The sequence below is a fragment of the Pogoniulus pusillus genome, chromosome 22 (assembly GCF_015220805.1).
Source record: "Pogoniulus pusillus isolate bPogPus1 chromosome 22, bPogPus1.pri, whole genome shotgun sequence".
NCBI classification, from domain to species: Eukaryota; Metazoa; Chordata; class Aves; order Piciformes; family Lybiidae; genus Pogoniulus; species Pogoniulus pusillus.
In genome coordinates this window covers 19,493,525-19,513,251 of record NC_087285.1, presented here as the reverse complement: position 1 = coordinate 19,513,251, position 19,727 = coordinate 19,493,525, and the positions used below count along the sequence as shown (strand labels likewise).

At 45.9% G+C, this 19,727-nt stretch overlaps 1 protein-coding gene across 3 annotated transcripts in view; it reads right to left on the bottom strand.

Moving 5' to 3' along the window:
- RNF130 (ring finger protein 130) overlaps positions 1 to 19,727 on the bottom strand; it is a 61,376-nt gene that overhangs the window by 28,928 nt on the left and 12,721 nt on the right. For all 3 annotated transcript variants that reach the window (XM_064162087.1, XM_064162088.1, XM_064162089.1), the window contains exon 3: positions 411 to 661. In XM_064162087.1, coding sequence (XP_064018157.1) covers positions 411 to 661 — 251 coding nt within the window. The remainder of the gene's footprint in view (positions 1 to 410; positions 662 to 19,727) is intronic.

Sequence of the window (19,727 nt, the reverse complement as noted above, 5' to 3'; positions counted from 1 at the left end):
TCCCACTACCCTCATGGTGCAGAACTCATTTCTAACATCCAGTCTCTGTGTTCCCTTACACTACACAAATCCATTCACTTCCCTCCTCATCCCTAACATACAGAATGTATTTTTCAGCCAGCATAGAATCCATCTTCCTCTGAGACGTCTACTTCCCAAAGCCCAGATATTTTGCTTTGGTGCTATTTTGTTTTCTGCCACATAATAAGATCTTGTAATGGTGCTGCTCAGGATGAACAACACTTTGCTATTGTTTGGCAACATGCTGTACCTTGGAGCAAAGAGGTTCTGAACACTAGTTAGATGGATGTCTCTGGGCAATCATTTGTTTTCTCTTGACAGAAACATAACCTCCACAGCTTAAGAGGGGGAAAAAAAAAGCCACCACAGCAAACCAGCAGTTCCCTTACCTGATTCCTGTCACGTGCACTTGTGTACCTGATCTTCTGGATGAAGTAAAATATTAACCATGCTGAGGAAATGATCATCAAAACAATGAAAGATATTGACACGAAGACGAGAGAGCCCCGGCTGAAGTTCTTTGGTGGAACACGAGACCCCACTGCTATTGCCATCAGGACAGAGATATTCTTTTCCAAGTAATTCAGGATCTCCTTAACCTTTGATTCCGTAATCATGACAGCAACAATGTCTCCAGTTCCTATAAAAAGAGAGAAATATTGAATTTACATTAAAAATTAACATGGCAGGCTGCTCACAAGAGGGTTTTTTTTGTCTCCAAATGCAAAGCCATTTGACAGCTTGGAGAGTTTCATCTAAGCACGTGGAATATGCTACTGGGCACTCAACTCGTGGCTTGTTCTTCAAATTCAGACTTTCAAATTAGGGCATTAACAAGCAAACTGTCTGCAGCTCCACATGTAGCAGTAGCAGATCTCAAGTGGTGGTTACACAGCACTTCCCACATTGTAATGACTGGGTGCAGTCTGAACTGGGTTTAAAAGGTATATTTGTTCCAGATGTGAAGCTGTGAATACCTAAACAGGCAACTGACAGGAAAACATTAAGAAACTGAGTTCAGCTATACTGGGTAGAGCCCTCTCTGAGAGCACAGAGCTGTGTGCAAGTTGCTCTGGAGAGTTACGCAAGTGATTGGCATTGGAATGGGCTGCCCAGGGAGGTGGTGGAGTCACCATCCCTGGGGGTGTTCAAGAAAAGACTGGATAAGACACTGAGTGCCATGGTCTGGTTGACTGGATAGGGCTGGGGGACAGGTTGGACTGGATGACCTTGGAGACCTCTTCCAACCTGATTGATTCTATGATTCCCCTGCGTGGCTATGTGGCTTTCACAATGCCACCAAGGCTGTCGAGGACCTGTAAATCACAATTTCAGCACAAAAGCATCACAAGCAAACTTCTACCTACATCACTTCAGGCAGAAGTGAAAGCAAAGTAGCTAAGTCTGGCTGCAAATTAGAAACAAAAAAGCAGCAGAGGAAAAGCTTGGCTGAAGTTTGAGTGCTGATTTTATCACCCACACAAAGACACGCTTGATAAGCTCACAAAGAGGCTGTCAGCTTCATCTGCTCCATTTTCAACGTGTAGCCCATCTGGTTTTTGAAGTGCCTTGCCTCTCGACTACCTCTTGTCCCAAAGGGGAATTTATTGGTGGAAGGATAAGAAGAGAATCAAACCACAAGGCTTGCTGAAAAAGAACAAACCCACCTGCAGAGCAGAGAGAGAACCTATGCTTTAAAAACAGGGGCCCCATGAAGACAGAGGATCTGGAACTCAAGGCATTTCTGATTTAAGTTCAAAGAAAGCAAAGTTTATAGAAAAACCAAGGCCAGAAAGAAAAAAAAAAAAACAAACTCAAACCCCTTCTGAGTGCCATTCTTATTCATTCAGATCTATTTCCTTCCTCCAAAACTCTGCTCAAGACCCATTTTCCAAACGCTTGCAAAGTCTGCTCATCTGCTTGCTCCATCTGCTTGCTCCAATTCACATTCCCTCAGAGAAGAGCTGCATAATGCAAGCAGAGATTCTGGGTTTAGAGTGGATTTAAGTCACAGAGAACCCAGGTCCTATTTAACACAAATGTTCAAAGCCTTTTAATCGAGATGTAATGTTAAGAAGTTACTGTACCCACCAAATGATGCAGGAGACCCAAAAGAGCAGCATCTTTGAAACCCAGAGCATGAGAGGTCAGAGTGACAGACCCAGACAGCTACAGAACTTTCATGAGGAGAGCTTTAATAGGCTCCTGTAACAGCCTTAACATCTCAGTACTCCTTCTGTTTTCCATGCTGAACAGTACCTTTTATAGCCACTACCCTCAGCATTCAGAGCAAGCTCCCCAACACGGTGCTTGTGGATTGTGCTGACAGAAAAGTAAATCTGATACATCTCAGAAATTAAAGATTTGCCAGGAAAAAAAGGATTTAAAACCACACTCTGCAGCCCCCTCCTCCCCTACATTGTTTTCTCCACAAAATGTCAGCTTTAGTTAAAATCAAAATGGTAATAAACACATTCATGCCTTGTAGGGCCAAGCAGGAAAAAGAATGCTCAGTGTTTTCTTGTGAATATTTTGGAAGCCTGTTGCAGTAACTCAGAAGCTCTGAATAGCACCAAAACCCAACACAGATTAGGGATACAATTTCTTTCATCCCCAGAATACCACAGACTGACAAAAGGTCCACTTCAGTACAGCTCTCCAGAGACACTTCAGTTAGAGATGTAAGCAGTTTGGTTCCACACAGACCAAGCAGGATGTTAAATAGGCAGCAAACTTCAGAGAGAGAGAGTAAAAATCCATCACTTGCTTCGTTTTCAGAAGAGGTCTGTTCAGAATCCTATTTGCCCCTGTCCACACCTGCCTCACTTCATCACAGGACAAGAGCTACCCTACCTGCAGGGATCTTCCAAACTCTGCAGCTCAGATGGTGCAGGATCAAATAAGAGCAGATCATTTCTACTGCTTGATACCTTCCCCAGGTTTCATTTCTGTATCTCACATCCAGTTCAGAGAGTAAAGTGAGGAAAGGTGCAGGGGTACTGCGTTCCTGAGAGCAGCACAAGTTCTGTAAGCTTCCCCAGCAGGTGTTTATTTGCACTGAGAAATGATGTTAGTATCAAAACATCAGTCAGAAGTACTCCGTGTAGCATTCCGACACTATTTACAGCTATCTGTCTGCAAAGCAAAGCTGACTAAGACCTTCCCATACCAGCCTGGTTCCATCTGGAGCAAAAGCTGAAGACTCTACCTATTCCCTGCTGCCCAGGGAGTGTGACAAAGCTGACAATCTGTCACACGTTTTATATAAAACCCAGCACAAAGGGAACCTCTGGCATCGCTGCAAAGTGATTTGCATTCCAAATGACTCAACTGGGAACAGCCAAAGTGCTACTGCTGCTCCTGACCCTGCCAGAGCCAAGGAGAAGTGCAGAAAAGAGCAGTAAGTGCTGCCTGTTTAACACAGTGAGGCTCAGTGGAAACTGGGACTTGGTTCATCTGTATTTTTGTCAGGGGCATCACCCTAAATAATTTTAGCAAGAGCTGCCTGTTTGAGAACAACTGGGGGCAGGAGGAGAGTGACTCATTTATTTTAAGCACCTTGAAACCTTGCATTTCTGAAACTCTAGCAGAAGAGGAACACTCAGGTGAAGACACAAAGACTTAACAGTGTTTGTAAAAGCTAAAATAGGCTCTTAGAGTCACAGAACGGTCTGGGTTAGAGAGGAGAGGCTGAGGGAGCTGGGATTGGTTAGCCTGGAGAAGAGGAGGCTCAGGGGTGACCTTATTGCTGTCTACAACTACCTGAGGGGTGGTTGTAGCCAGGAGGAGGTTGCTCTCTTCTCTCAGGTGGCCAGCACCAGAACAAGAGGACACAGCCTCAAGCTATGCCAGGGGAAATTTAGGCTGGAGGTGAGGAGAAAGTTCTTCACTGAGAGAGTCATTGGACACTGGAATGGGCTGCCCGGGGAGGTGGTGGAGTCGCCGTCCCTGGAGCTGTTCAAGGCAGGACTGGACGTGGCACTTGGTGCCATGGTCTGGCCTTGAGCTCTGTGGTAATGGGTTGGACTTGATGATCTATGAGGTCTCTTCCAACCCTGGTGATACTGTGACTTCCAAAGCTCAACCCTTCTGCACTCAGCAGGGATATCCTCCACTAGAACAGGCTGCCCACAGCCCTGTTAAGCCTCACCTTGAAGATCTCCAGGGATGGGGTCTCAATCTTCCTGAGCAACCTGTTCCAGCGTTTCACTACCTTTGCGGTGCAGAACATGTTCCTAACATCCAAACTAAATCTATTCTTCTCCAGTTTGAAGCCATTTCCCCTTGTCCCATCACAACATGCCTCTGCAAACAGTCTTCTTTCCATCTTCCTTGTAAGCCACCTTCAGGCACTGGAAGGTTGTTATTAGGTTTCCCCCAAGCCTTCTCTTCTCCAGGCTGAAGAACCTCAGCTCCCTCAAGCCTGTCCTCATAGCAGAGGTGTTCCAACCCCCTGATCTTTTTGGTGCCCCTACATAGTCTTACGAAGAGCAATTCTCTCCTCAGCCAAGAACACGATGTCCAGAGGAAAGGAGCTGGAATGCTAAGGGAAGCCAATGAGGCACAGGCTCAACCAGAGATGACAAGCTAGGACAGAAGGTAGGCAGCAGATAAATATTGACGTCTGTAAATCACTTAATTGCTATCATCCGAGCCCAGACAGCTCTTTTTAGCTTGCATTTTTATCATGTGCATGTTTAATTAGGATAGTTATACAACTCCGTGTACCAGAGGGGATGAAGTTGCATCATTACATCTGTGTAACCTTATATTGGGAAAGGAGATAAGGCCTCAAAAGCTGAAAAGACACTAAAAGCAAAAAAAGATGGGAAAACCAGCAAGATCCAGAAGCCTCCTGCAGAGCTCCTAAAGAAACTGCTTTGCTCTCTCACCAATCTGCCCACATCTCCTAGCAATTCTAAAAGACCACATTTAGGAAGTCAATAGAAAGTAATTTCAAAGCAAAGTACTAGTCTGGTCACAAGCAGATAATTGATTCTTTTGTCTTTGTTTTGTTGATCCTCGACTGCCAAATGTTCGTCTGGAACTCAAAATATGGACAACCCTGGCCAGGAAAGCAAGTTAAACCCAGGCATGCTTCAAAGAGCAGACTGCAGACACCTCTCACCCATCTCTCATCCCAAAGAAGGGCAGCCTAGCAAAATGCAACAGCCAAACAGATGATTTTTAGTGATTTCACTTTTCCTGGGCTTATATGAGGAGAGGGACAGGTGAGACAACTCAATCATAGATTACAATCATAGAATCAACCAGGCTGGAAGAGACCTCCAAGATCATCCAGGCCAATCTAGCATCCAGCCCTATCCAGTCAACCAGACCATGGCACCAAGTGCCTCATCCAGGCTTTGCTTGAACACGCCCAGGGACGGTGACTCCACCACCTCCCTGGGCAGCCCATTCCAATGCCAATCACTCTCTCTGCCAACAACTTCCTCCTAACATCCAGCCTATACTTTCCCCAGCACAACCTGAGACTGTGTCCCCTTGTTCTATTGCTGGTTGCCTGGCAGAAGAGGTCAACCCCACCTGGCTACAGCCTCCCTTCAGGTAGTTGTAGACAGCAATGAGCTCTGCCCTGAGCCTCCTCTTCTCCAGGCTAAACAAGCTCAGCTCCCTCAGTCTCTGCTCATAGGTTTTATGTTCCAGGCCCCTCACAAGCTGGGCATATGAGCAACCTGGCACTGAACTGCTGCAATGTCTGCAATGCTTCAGCCACCCACCCGCAGGTGGGGAGGGCAAAAGCTGGGATCCCATCTCAAAGCACGGCAAACACCAGCCCCCCCCCCGTAAGAGGCACTGAATGACTTTGATTCGATGTAACAAGGTTTGCAGAGAACTGAGAACCGAGCCAGATACTCCTAACAAAGTCTTCCTCTGATGGCTGATATTTTCAGCTGAAGTCCTTGTAATTTCCTAAGTCTTTGCTAATGCCTTCTGGTTCTGCAGGCACAGTATGAAGCAGATAGCCTGCACTCATCTCATGCCTGCAAAAATGTACTCTTCTCTTTAAATAGCAGACAATACTTAACTGGAAATTAATCTTTCCACTGCTTTATTCTGGAAAAAAAAAAGCTCAGCTTAACACACACTGATCTGGCCAATTCTGCTGGTGGAAATTTCAGAGCATTTCCTTGAAAAAGGAAAGGAAATCTCCATCTTCCTAATAAAGGTAAAGGAGGGTTCAGTCACTTGTAGACTGGGTTCTGGGCATGATTCAGACACCAAGATGCCACTGCCAATTCAATGGGAACATCACAATGATAATGGGAATGGAAATAAAACTGCCCATTCTTCACAAACCAGACTTCCCTCCTCTTCTATTAAAATGCTAAGTGTTGCTGAACATTCTACATCAGAAATAAAAGCGGAGCACACAGCATTCAGTACCCAGCAAAGGGATCAGGTTGCATTACAGTGAGGGACAGATTTCTTGGAACACAGTGAAACCACTCCAAGAGAATTTTGGAGCCCACAAAACATCCACAACCAGAACAGGAAAGAGGGGGAGAAGGACCCTGGCACATGAGCTGGCTGTGCTTGTTGAGAGGGCTTTAGAGTGGAAAGGGGAGGGGGTTAAACATGACAGCACCAGAGATAAACCAAAGGAACCTGAGGATGGTAGGCTAGAGAGAGGGGTAAAAGCAGCAGCCCAGCTGAAGTGCATGTACACTAACGCACGAAGTATGGGTCACAAACAAGAGGAGCTGGAAGCCTTGGTGCTGGAGGAAGACTAAGATGTTGTTGCCATCACTGAAACGTGGTGGGATGACTCACATGATTGGAGTGCTGCAATCAATGGCTACAGACTCTTCAGGAGAGACAGGCAAGGGAGAAGAGGTGGGGGAGTGGCTCTGTATATTAAGGATGCTCTGGATGTCATGGGGGCAGAAATCGAGGATGATCAAGTTGAGCCTTTATGGGTGAGAATTAAGGGGAAGGCCAACAAGACTGAGATCCTGGTTGGAGTCTGTTATAGACCACCCAGCCAGTAAGGAGAGGTTGATTTATTACTCTTTAAACAACTGGAGGCTGCTTCAAGATCACCTGCCCTTGTTCTGGTGGGCGACTTTAACCTACCAGACATCTGCTGGGACTTAAACACTGCAGAGAAGAGGCAGTCTAGAAGGTTTCTGCAATGTGTGGATGACAACTTCTTACCCCAGCTGTTACATGAGCCTACCAGGGGGGCAGCTCTGCCTGACCTGCTGCTCACAAAGAGAGAGGGGCTGGTAGGGGATGTGGTGGTTGGAGGCTGCCTGGGGTCCAGTGACCACAAAATTATACAGTTTTCAATAGATGGAGAAACCAGGAGGGGCATCAACAGGAGGACTTTTGGAGATCCCTTCCAACCCAGACCATTCTATGATTTGGTTCTGTGGTCTGTGCTTCAGAGCAGCAGAAGGTCTCTCACCTCTCCAAGGTAAGAGATTCAGGCAGAGACAGGGATAGAATCCATGGGACTCAAAAGGTAAAGCGAGGGAAAGAGAAAAGGCACTCAGAGCTGCATGGAAAGCTTCACTGCTGGAAAAGGAGGGCTCATGAAGCACAGCTTTTAAACATAAATTTCATTATGCTTAGTAACATTGGAGACACCATACAAAACATAGAATCATAGAATCAACCAGGTTGGAAGAGACCTCCAAGATCATCCAGTCCAATCTAGCACCCAGCCCTGTCCAGTCAACCAGACCATGGCACTAAGTGCCTCATCCAGGCTTTGCTTCAACACCTCCAGGGATGGTGCTTCCACCACCTCCCTGGGCAGCCCATTCCAATGATTCTGATACTTTGTAATTTTAGCCTGATGCAAACCAGAGAAATTCACCAGGAAGCAGAATTTTCACATTCTAAACCAGGCTATTGGAAAAGCAGGCACCAAGAGGAAGAGCTTTGGCACATTTTCAGAGCCATCAAGACTGGTCTAGCTGCACATGTTTTTATTTGGATCTAATCAGAAAGCAAACAAGGGCACATCCAAGCTGTCAACACATGAGTGCAATCTCAAGAGGAAAATATGCTGTTTGAGATGTCCCAAATCAAATATTTCTGAAAGCAGCAAGAACCTGTAATAGTTGTCAGTTATTCAGCCCTAAGCAAGGCAAGATTTTCATGCCAAGAATATCCAGCAGTTTTAAAGTGAGGCTGGATAACATTTAAAACCCTTTGTCTTCCTATTGCCTTTATAATCCTGACAGAGTGGAATTCTTGTCTGGATGTAAACATTTGCTTTAGGACTCCTGTTTTATGTAGTGTCAGACACTGGAACAGATGTTACAAAGCTACCATGAGAAAAAAAATCGTAGAGGACAAGCAGTCTTTGAAACCATAGCCTGGCAGTTAGGCTGTCACAGGCTTGCACCACTGAAATGCAATCAGTGGAGCAATTACAGAACCACAGAAACATCCCGGCTGGAAAAGCCCCTCAGGATCACCAAGCCCAACCTATAACTCTACAAGATTCACCTTAAACCACAGCCCTAAGCACCACATCCAAACGACCCTTAAACACATCCAGGGTGGGTGACTCCACCACCTCCTTGGGCAGCTCATTCCAGTGCCTGAATTGGTTATCCCAAAGCACCAAACAGAGTTTTGCAGAAGTTTTATTTGCTACACAAACCTATGCAAAACAGTCTGAAAGGAAACAAACAAACAAACAAACACCAAACTTCTGAGGTTAAAACTTGAATTTGGACTAGCTCCTTGTGAGGAAAAGCAGCAGATTACTCAGATGTGGTGAGGAACAGGCTTCTATGAACTGCAACTGAAATACAGTCAATCTGTGCCTGCAGAACCCTCAAAGCTCTTCTTTGATTGCAGCAAAAAGAGCTTCAGCAGACTTTTTTTCTGCCAGGCTAAGAGAAAGCAATGCACTATGCCCTCTCAACATGACCCTCCAGCCTTTTGCAATGTGCTGCTTTGCAGACATGTGATGGACCTCCAGAGAGCTCTGCTCCTTTAAGAGCAGCAGGCAGACGATGGAGGCATATGATTAGAAAACCAGAACCAGCGAGAGTAGCTTTCCAAAGATGGGTGTGACACAATTAACTTCAAAACAAATATTAAACCCTAATCAGATTCTTGTTGTGCTAGCCTGTGGCACATTAAACCCCAGAGTCGATAAACAATAACCTCCCGAGCAGAAATGTTCCTCCCAATGCCTGCCCTCCTTCATTAACCAAGAAACAATGCCTCAGTGGGATGTTTTTGCCATATTTTACAGCAGCTTTGTAATCTACCCTGACCAAGAGTTCCTAAAAGGAAAGCTAAACAGCAAAACCAGTTGAGGAAATTGTTGGGCTGTATTTAGATGACGACTGCTGACACATGATTTCATAACCCACTTGCTCCATGCTGACGCTCAGGGAGATGTTTCTCAAGGAGAAAGCTGTCTAAGACCAAAACAGGTAGTCATAGCTAAACCCTCTTGCTTCATTCACAAGTCCAAACCACCCTGGGATATGAGAGATGGTGGAGCTGTGCCCTGCACTTATTTCCTCAAGCCTGACAAGGTCCAGCTGTCTCCCAGCTCATCCCACTCCAGAAAACAGGCTGTCCAAGATACAAACCAGTATTGGTATGGAAGAGAGAGGCATTACATTTTGCCCTCCTTGCACATCATTTCCCTTCTCTCCATCAGCCTCACTCAGCTCCTTTTTATCTCCCACCCCAAGTCATATGGCACTAAGTACTGTTAGAAAGATTAAGATCCTTTTATTAAGCTACAAGACGCACCCACATCTTCTCTCAGCCTCCCTTAAGTACCTGAATCTCTGCCCCATCTTGACTTTTGAAAGCTTTTTTTGGTGCTTCTGATGGGCACCAGGGCAGGTTCATGGCTGAGCTGAGAAGGAAGAGCACCCCAAGGGAAAGTCTGTACATCCTCTGGAACCAGCACAGCAGCAGAATTCACTTTGACTGCTAAGGACACTGGGTTCAGGGGGTTGGGTTTTGTTTGTTGGGTTTTTTCTGCCCCCCTCGTTTTTGACTGCTTTGCTCATCCTTCTTATAGCACAGATTCCCTTTCTGTAAAAGGCCTTTTATCTTCTGGGAATTCTATATAAATATATTTTAATGCATCTGACCTTTTAGGTTCTTTACACAAGAGAAAACCAAGCCTAGATAAGGGAAAAGCAGAGATGCTGCAATGATTTTACAGAAATGTCACACAACTTCTTTTTTTCCCCCTCTTTAATTGCCTTTTTTTTTTTTGCATCTGCTTCACAGAATCACAGAATGTTAGGGGTTGAAAGGGACCTCAAAAGATCACCCAGTGCAAACCCTCTGCCACAGCAGGATCACCTAGAGAAGGTCACACAGGAAGGCACCCAGGCAGGTTTTGAATGTCTCCAGTGAAGGAGACTCCACAAACCTCTCTGGGCAGCCTGTTCCAAGGCTCTGTCACCCTCACAGTGAAAAAGGCTTTTCCTTATGTTCACCTGGAACCTCCTCTGCTCCAGCTTGCACCCATTACCAGACATCACCGAGAAGAGCCTGCCTGAGTCCTCTCAACACTCTTACACTAGCTTTTTCTTTTCAAAAGAAAATGAACCTTCCACTTCAATCATGTCAGAAGAACAAAAAAATCTTGGTCCCAAGGAATCTCTCATTTTATCACCCCCTTTCCAACACCTGTGCACAGATACATTTCTTCCATTCACAAAGCTTTACAAGGCATTTACCTGTGTGCCATGGCAAAGGAACTGCATTCACAGCCCTGTTCTAGGAATGCTTTTACTGTTAAGGTATTAGCATGCTAATAACAGAGAGCAAATATTATATTCAAACCTTGAACAAATGCAATAAAGAGCAGAAGGGTCACAGTGAATCTTGACTAGGGAAATGGTCAATTCTAACACAACTCACTGCTGGAATAAAGGTTCCTCATAGTATAGGAGATGATTTGCTAGAGAAGGACTTAGGGGTCCTGGTGGACAACAAGTTCTCCACGGGACAGCAATGTGCCCTTGAGGCCAAAGCCAATGGGATCCTGGGGTGCATTAAGAAGAGTGTGGCCAGCAGACGAAGGGAGGTTCTCCTCCCCCTCTATGCTGCCCTAACAAGGCCCTACCTGGAATACTGCATCCAGTTCTGGGCTCCAGGGATCTCCTGGAGAGAGTCCAACGGAAGGCTAAAAGGATGATGAAGGGACTGGAGCACTGCCTGATGAGGAAAGGCTGAGAGCCCTGGGACTGGTTAGTCTGGAGAGGAGAAGACTGAGAGAGGATCTAAAAAATATCTGTCAATATCTGAGGGCTGGGGGTCAGGAAGGAAGGAACAGAGATAGCCTCTGCTCACTTGCACCCTATGATAGGCCCAGGGGCAATAGATGTAAACTACAGCACAGGAAGTTCCACCTCAACACGAGGAAGATCTTCACTGTAATGGTCACAGAGCACTGCAAGAGGCTCCCCAGAGAGGTTGTGGAGTCTCCTTCTCTGCACTCTTTCAAGTCCTGTCTGGATGTGTTCCTCTGTGACTTGCACTAGATTCTGTGGTCCTGCTCTGGCAGAGGGATCCTAAGATCTCCAGAGGTCCCTTCTGACCCCAAACATGCTGTGGTCCTGTGCTATTTCTTGAGGAAGTTATTCTATCTTCACAAAATGTTTGTGTATACTTCTTCATGTATACTTCTGAACAGTGTCCAAAATCTGACACCTCAGAGCAGGATTGAACACCAAATCACTCATTAGTCTCACATTCCTGATTCATCAATAATATTTATGCAATGAATAGTAATTAATTCATCCATTTCAGATACACTTGGACTGTGATGACTAAAAGCCTCCACAACCTTGCATTCTGTAGTGTGGCCAGGTGCTAGTAGGTGGCTTCTATTTCTGGATGGCAGTTTGTGCTTGCAGTGATGGAAGCTGGAGCTACAAAACCCCAGGGATTTCTGAGAAGGGTCATCTGTCACACTCATGTATTTTCTTCTATCTACAGACAGCCTCCACACGGATCCATCAATCTGGACACTCATTCCAAACAAATCCAGCAAAGCACAGAAGAGAAATGGCAGGACAACCTTACCCAAGGCCACCACAAAATATTTTAAGAGCGTATTTGTAGCTTAATACAATAAATTTGACTCCACCAAATGCATAGATTTGGGGAATTACTCTGCTGCTGGAGCTCAGACTTTGGATAAGAAAAAGAATGTAATTACTTACAGTCACTAACAGTCCCATGGGCCCTTTCACAGTCACAGAACTAATTACCCTTTCAGCTGGGTATGGAAAAAAGAAGCCTAACTGCTCTTATTTCGGCTGTGGGTGAGGCACACACAGCAATGCTGCTGAGAAGCTCTGCGAGGCACTGAGGCTGCATTAGCTTTGTAAAGGGGTTTCCCTGGCTTGCCTTGAAGAGACAAGTGCCTCCTTATGGTACAGAATCTGTGCTTCAAACACTCCTCTCCACATCTTGCTAAGTGTCAGACACTTCCCATCTACTGTGTGGTAGATTTTCCTGATGGATACACCTCCAAGAAACGCAGTGGGAAACAGGATTAACTGCACTGCTGTTGGCACTTAAAGAATCAACCAGGTTGGAAGAGACCTCCAAGATCATCCAGTCCAACTTAGCACCCAGCCCTATCCAGTCAACCAGACCATGGCACTAAGTGCCTCATCCAGGCTTTGCTTCAACACCTCCAGGGATGGTGACTCCACTTGTGCCACACATTTTCAATTAGCAAATATAAACGATATAAAATGGTCAAAGATAAAGAAACTATAGACTATTGCTTGCCTTTTTGAGAGGTCCAGCTGTAATGACTCATCTCTCCTTCCTTCTCACTAACAGTCAAGGGTAAATGAATAATTATAGTAACAATAATAATGCTCTTGAGCTGTGGATTAGAAGCAATCTGTGGATAGTTTTGCAGTGGATTTGGCATGGAGCTGACATATTCACCAACACACATCTGTGCAAAAGCATCTGCAGTGGAGCCTTCCATAGCTTACACACATCTCTTGGGCTTATGGTTACATAAAGAGGCACTTGTGAGAAAAAGGCAAGCAGCAGAGGAAGAGTGCTGTGTGCCAGAGGACACTGGCATTCCAACTGCTGGATCTACCCACTCTGGATTAAGCATGAACATGGAATAGCCATTAGATGGCAACAACTCCAAATTGCTTCCTGTCCCTCCTGCCTCCGACCCAGTGACCTAAAATAATCTGCATCAAACATGTTCAGCTTTATCACTGTTCAAAGCAAGTACAGACCTTGTTTCCTGTGTTAATATGAATACAGAGACATCAGAAATCCTCCCCCTTGAAAGGAAAATGTTGCTGGGAGCCAGCCTCAAGCAGCTCTCCTGCAGTATGACAGCAGAAGAACATCACCCTCTGCGCACAGCATGGAACAGAAACACCTTTCTTCCAGAAAGCATCCAATGCACCACCTCTTTAGAAGTGCACTGAAGACAGATCCTGATGAGATGCCTGTAGCTTGCCCTAAAAACTTTAAAAGATTTACCTCTATAATGTAAAACCTCAGAAAAAGGGTTCTTAGAAGCTCTTCAGATCCTTCAGGAGTTTTTTCAGCACTTTTAAACCAGGTACTGGAATCCAGCACCTTCATTTTGATACTTTCTTCTCTATTTCTTTATCTTTTCCTATTTATTCTGTAAGGTCTGAGTATGATATACTAACTTTAGAGGCTTCTTTGGCTTATATCCTTTTCTATGAGCCCAAATAAAGTCTAGATTTTAATAGAAAAGCTCAATATGTTTTCCTACTTTACAGGACTGTCTTCACAACACATAATGCAGAATTAAAATGCTATTTTACCTGCATTCCCATCCAGCTCCTATACTTCAGTGCATATTTTCTCTACCACACATCTACTACATATTTTCTCTGCCACACACAGGCTCTCTTTTTACATTACACAGTATTTGTTTTGCTGTAAAGAAGTGGCAAGCAAAACCACTCATAAAACTGCTTTCCTGTCAGTGATATCATCATCTCATGTAACCTAAGCTGGGAAAGATGTCCTTCACTAAGGGTGATAGAGGACAGCTACAAGAATATATGAAGCATGTTTATTTCACAGTCACACAGTAATAGCTACAAGGATATGCAGAGAGGAAAGAATGTGTGGCAAAGAACATTCAGGGCAAAAAAACTAAGGTGGCAAACAGCTCCTCAGGATCAACATCTACCTTAAAACTTGAAGCTGCAGGACCACATCCAGTTGGCAGCTGTCACTAATGCTTTTCTCCAAGGATCAGTGCTGGGCACAGGCCTGTTCATTATCTTTATCAATGATGTGGACAAGGGGATTGAGTCCATGACCAGTAAGTTTGCAGATGACACCAAGCTAGGAGCAGGTGTTGATCAACAGAGGGTAGGAGAGCCCTGCAGAGGGACTTGGACAGGCTGGATGGGTAAAGGCCAATGGGATGAGATTTAACAAGGCCAAATGCAGGGTTCTACACTTTGGCCACAGCAACCCCAAGCAGCTCTAAAGGCTGGGGACAGAGTGGCTGGAGAGCAGCCAGGCAGAGAGGGACCTAGGGGTTCTGGTACACAGTAGCTGAAGATGAGCCAGCAGCGTGCCCAGGTGGCCAGGAAAGCCAATGGCATCCTGGCCTGCATCAGGAGCAGTGTGGGCAGCAGGACAAGGGAGGTTATTCTGCCCCTGTGCTCAGCACTGCTCAGGCCACACCTTGAGTGTTGTGACCAGTTCTGGGCCCCTCAATTCAAGAGAGATGTTGAGGTACTGGAAGGTGTCCAGAGAAGGGCAGCAAGGCTGGTGAGGGGCCTGGAGCACAGCCCTGTGAGGAGAGGCTGAGGGAGCTGGGGGTGTGCAGCCTGAAAAAGAGGAAGCTCAGAGAGACCTCATTGCTGTCTGCAACTACCTGAAGGGAGGCTGTAGCCAGGTGGGGTTGGGCTCTGCTGCCAGGCAAGCAGCGAGAGAACAAGGGGACACAGTCTCAAGCTGTGCCATGGGAGGTCTAGGCTGGATGTTAGGAGGAAGTTGTTGGCAGAGAGAATGATTGGCATTGGAATGGGCTGCCCAGGGAGGTGGTGGAGTCACTGTCCCTAGAGGTGTCCAAGCAACATCTGGCTGAGGCACTTAGTGCCATGGTCTGGTTGATAGGATAGGGCTGGGTGCTAGGTTGGGCTGGATGATCTTGAAGGTCTCTTCCAACCTGGTTGATTCTATGATTCTATCACACAAGAACAAGCAAACTCTGCTATTGGCACTAGAAACTGTTCATCTGACAGGGTGATGACAGAGTGACTCCAGAGTGACAGCTGCTATCTAGCCACCAGCAGGAATCTGTTTGCTAAGAGCTCTGCTGAGCACGAGCAAATTTCCCTGAGATTAAAATTTCCAAACGTGTACTCAAGCATAACAACTTGGATAAAATATTAATCCCACAGGTGAGAACTGATTATTGAGCTCTTTTCATAAGGAATCACCTCTCTGCAGGTGGGCAGCAGCCATAAATCTCTGCAATATTTGACTTATTTTTAGCACAGTCGTTGCCTGCGCTGGTGAGTGGAATTCATGCAAGTATCAGGGTAGGAAAGCCTGTGGCTTTTGGGGTGCATTAGCAGCAGGAGCTGCTTTCTTCTCTGCTTCACCAGGAACACAGAATGCTCCTAAGGCTTGGTAAACAGCAGTATAAAAATCATATTCCAGTGATATAAAATGACACAAGGTCTATTTTCACCTGTCTAGGCAATGAAAAGATAGATCCCTGGGCCTGGCTATCGTAATGCAGCTGCAAAGTCATCCTGTGAAGAATGTATTTTTTAAACAACAGAGGAGTACTGCCCAGCACTGAGCATGGTATGGAAAAAAGACCAACTTGGAGGCTCACCTTCATTCTCACTTAACTCATGCCTTCCAGAGAGCACAACAAGGCTGGTGAAGGGCCTGAAACACAAACCCTATGAGGAGAGGCTGAGGGAGCTGGGGGTGTGCAGCCTGCAGCAGAGGAGGCTCAGGGCAAATCTCACTGCTGTCTGCAGCTGCCTGCAGGGAGGCTGTAGCCAGGTGGGGTTGGGCTCTGCTGCCAGGCAAGCAGCAACAGAACAAGAGGACACAGTCTCAAGTTGTGCCAGGGGAGGTCTAGGCTGGATGTTAGGAGGAAGTTGTTGGCAGAGAGAGTGATTTCATTGGAATGGGCTGCCCAGGGAGGTGGTGGAGTTGCCATGCCTGGAGGTGTTCAAGCAAAGCCTGGATGAGGCACTTAGTGCCATGGTCTGGTTGACTGGACAGGGCTGGGTGCTAGGTTGGACTGCATGAGCTTGGAGGTCTCTTCCAACCTGGCTGATTCTCCTCCAACCTGGTTGACTCTAACAGCTGTTCTGCTGATTCAGTTAAACATACAACTATAAACCCACGGGGCAGAGAGAAACAGAAAATCCTGAAGAGATGTAGAGACCAGGATATCTGATTAGCAGATGATGTGGCTGTTCACCAGCTAAGAAGCATACAAGCAATGGTATGGTTGAAAAGAGACCAGAGAGTGCCTTGAACATAGAATGGTTTAGGTTGGAAGGGACTTCAAAGATCTGACCCCCTGTCATAAGCAGGGACACCGTCCACTAGAACAGGTCACTCAAGGCCTCATCCAGCCTGGCCTTGAACACCTCCAGGGAGGGAGCAGCCACAGCCTCCCTGGGCAACCTGTGCCAGTGTCTCACACCCTCACCCTCTCTTCCCTAACATCTAGTTTCAACCTCCCCTCTTCCAGCTTAAACCCATTATTCCTTGTCCTCTCATTACAAGACCTTGTCAATAGTCCCTCCCCAACCCTCTTGTAGTCCCCTTCAGATACTGGAAGGCCACTCCAAGGTCTGCTCAAAGCCTTCTCTTCTCCAGGCTGCAGAGCCCCAACTCTCTCAGCCTGTCCTCAGAGCAGAGCTGCTGCAGCCCTCTGAGCATCTTGGTGGCCTCCTCTAGACTCGCTCTAAGAGTTCCATGCCCTTCTTGTGCTGGGGGCTCCAGGACTCCAGGTGGGGTCTGACATGTGTAATACTGCACTACACAAGCACAGGTTCATGAACCTATATCCCACTTGGAGTAATTCTCACAAAGAGGAATGCTGGAGTCCAAACCCTCCCTGCGCTGAGGCTGACACCAAAGGCCTAATCTACATCTGAGTTACACTCACTTGCACTTGCTATGTCAAGCAAGCAAACAGGAAGTTATTCACAGGAAGCTCTGCAAAGCACAGACTGATGAGGAGATCCCTTACATGGCCCCAGAAGAATCAAAACAAAAGCTGTGGAGCAATGTTCCTCTTCATTACAGTGTGTTGGTAGGGGGCACTTCACCTCTAGATAATTACTTTTAGTCCACTCTACCACTTGAACACTTCAGTACTAACTCCGAGGTAGTGCCTACAGCTCAAATCAGTGCCAGAGGCTGCACTATACGAAGGACTGAGTATATGAAGTTAAAACTCAGGATCTCAAACACTCAGATTAAACATGCATCATCTCCAGTAATTACTTTTGTAAAGCTTGCCATGAGCAAGTGTAAATATTTGCAAGTCAACACGCTGAAGGCAGTATTAGCTTTTTTCCAAACACCAAGTATCCAAACAGTTGTCTGGCTAGCTTGCAAAACACCATAGCACCCACAGCAGCTCTCATCTTCTATAACTGGGGACATTCTTTCAACCTACCAGTACCACTGGATCTATAGAGATGGTTTCTAGAGCAACACCTTGGTCTTAGGAGTTGAAACATCAATGAACCAGGATTTTCTAATAGAATCAACCAGGTTGGAAGAGACCTCCAAGATCATCCAGGCCAACCTAGCACCCAGCCCTGACCAATCAACCAGACCATGGCACTAAGTGCCTCAGCCAGGCTTTGACTGAACATCTCCAGGGACAGCAACTTCACCACCTCCCTGGGCAGCCCATTCCAATGCCAATCACTCTCTGCAAAGAACTTCCTCCTAACATCCTGCCTAGACCTCCCCTGGCACAACTGGAGACTGCGTCCCCTTGTTCTGTTACTGGTTGCCTGGCAGAAGAGCCCAACCCCACCTGGCTACAGCCTCCTACAACAGTAGTTGTAGATAGCAGGGAGGGCTCCCCTGAACCTCCTCTTCTCCAGGCTAGAAGGCAGACACCATCCCACTGCTGCGAAGGCAACTGCTAAATCTAACAGCACTACAAAAAATAAGGTATTAGAAGTTATAATCAACCTCATGACATGATTTAGCACCTCATAGAGCAACTGATGCTAGAGTTCTCATTGTCAATTGTCTCTTTTTCTGCCACACTCTAAAGCGCTCCAGGCCAAAGGAGAAGTCACAAACTATTGCTAAGCAGAGACTTGCAGACCTTGAAACCTTAGAGGTTTTCAAAGAGATCAGAGCTGAAGGTTTGAGAAATGCCAAAAACAGTACAACAGGAAGATGGTTAAAAGTGTTTCAATAGGGACTTTTTGCCTGCAGATTACTCAGAAAAATGTCTAAGGAAGGTACCTAAGGATGAAGAAAAAAAAAAGGGATCATCAACAGGCTTTGAGTTGCTAGAGAGGGATCAAAATATCCCTGGAAAACTCTTCTGGTATACAGAACTGCAAAGGTCAAACCAGAAGCCACAAGACATTTCCCCTGCAAAAAAGAAAAGTGGGAAAGAAGTAACCATAGCATTTCTTTAGCAAAAGAACTCAATATGCTGAGCGATAATGAGGAAATTCCAGTTTCCAAGCAACCCCTATGCTTAGAAGAAAAAGGCCTGAAAATGTTCCAGAAAAAAATACATTAAAAAAAAATACAAAATCAGCCAGCAGTAGAGCTGTCAGAGACAGAAAATCTGCCTTTTCTGGTTAAGCTAAGTAATTCCAAACTGAGGAAAAAAAAACCTTCTGGGAAAATGAAAAATGCAGTTATCAGAATTGGGAAAATAATTTTTAACCAAGGGAATTCAGCTCCCATCAACTACAGCAACTGACCAGTAACAGCACTATAGAAATCCAGGTTTTTCACCATTATTCTAGACCAGCAAGAGTCTAATTCTAGGTAACTTCAAGAGGCAACTGCTCTCCACGTCACTGTGTTGTTGATTCCTGTAAGACACGCTGCAGAAAGATGACCCTCTGTAAAACCTCAGTGAATGAAGCACAGAAGCTCAGACTCTGACCTAGCTGTTAACATTAGAAAGTATCACAGTATCACCAAGGTTGGAAGAGACCTCACAGATCACCAAGTCCAACCCTTTACCACAGAGCTCAAGGCTAGACCATGGCACCAAGTGCCACGTCCAACCTTGCCTTGAACTGCCCCAGGGACAACGACTCCACCACCTCCCCGGGCAGCCCATTCCGGTGTCCAATGACTCTCTCAGTGAAGAACTTTCTCCTCACCTCGAGCCTAAATTTCAAGATACCACTATAAAAATCTTCAGGTGCACTTTGTGAAGTCCTAGACTATCCATACCACGCTGGCTTTTCATCTTCAGAAGGATTTGGAGCTGATTGTTCCTAAAACCCTACAGATATTTCCTCCCTCTGCAACACTCCCAGCCCCCACTGCAGATGGGAGCCTTCCTCATCAGATAGAACGTACCCTAAAGGAAAATAACTGCTCAGAATGATTGGCTTGTTTTGCTATATTGCCTACACGTAAACACCACCAGCAAACAGGCTACTTCAAACAGCATCTGGGCAGTGCCAAGAGCTCTTCAGCAATCCTTACTATGG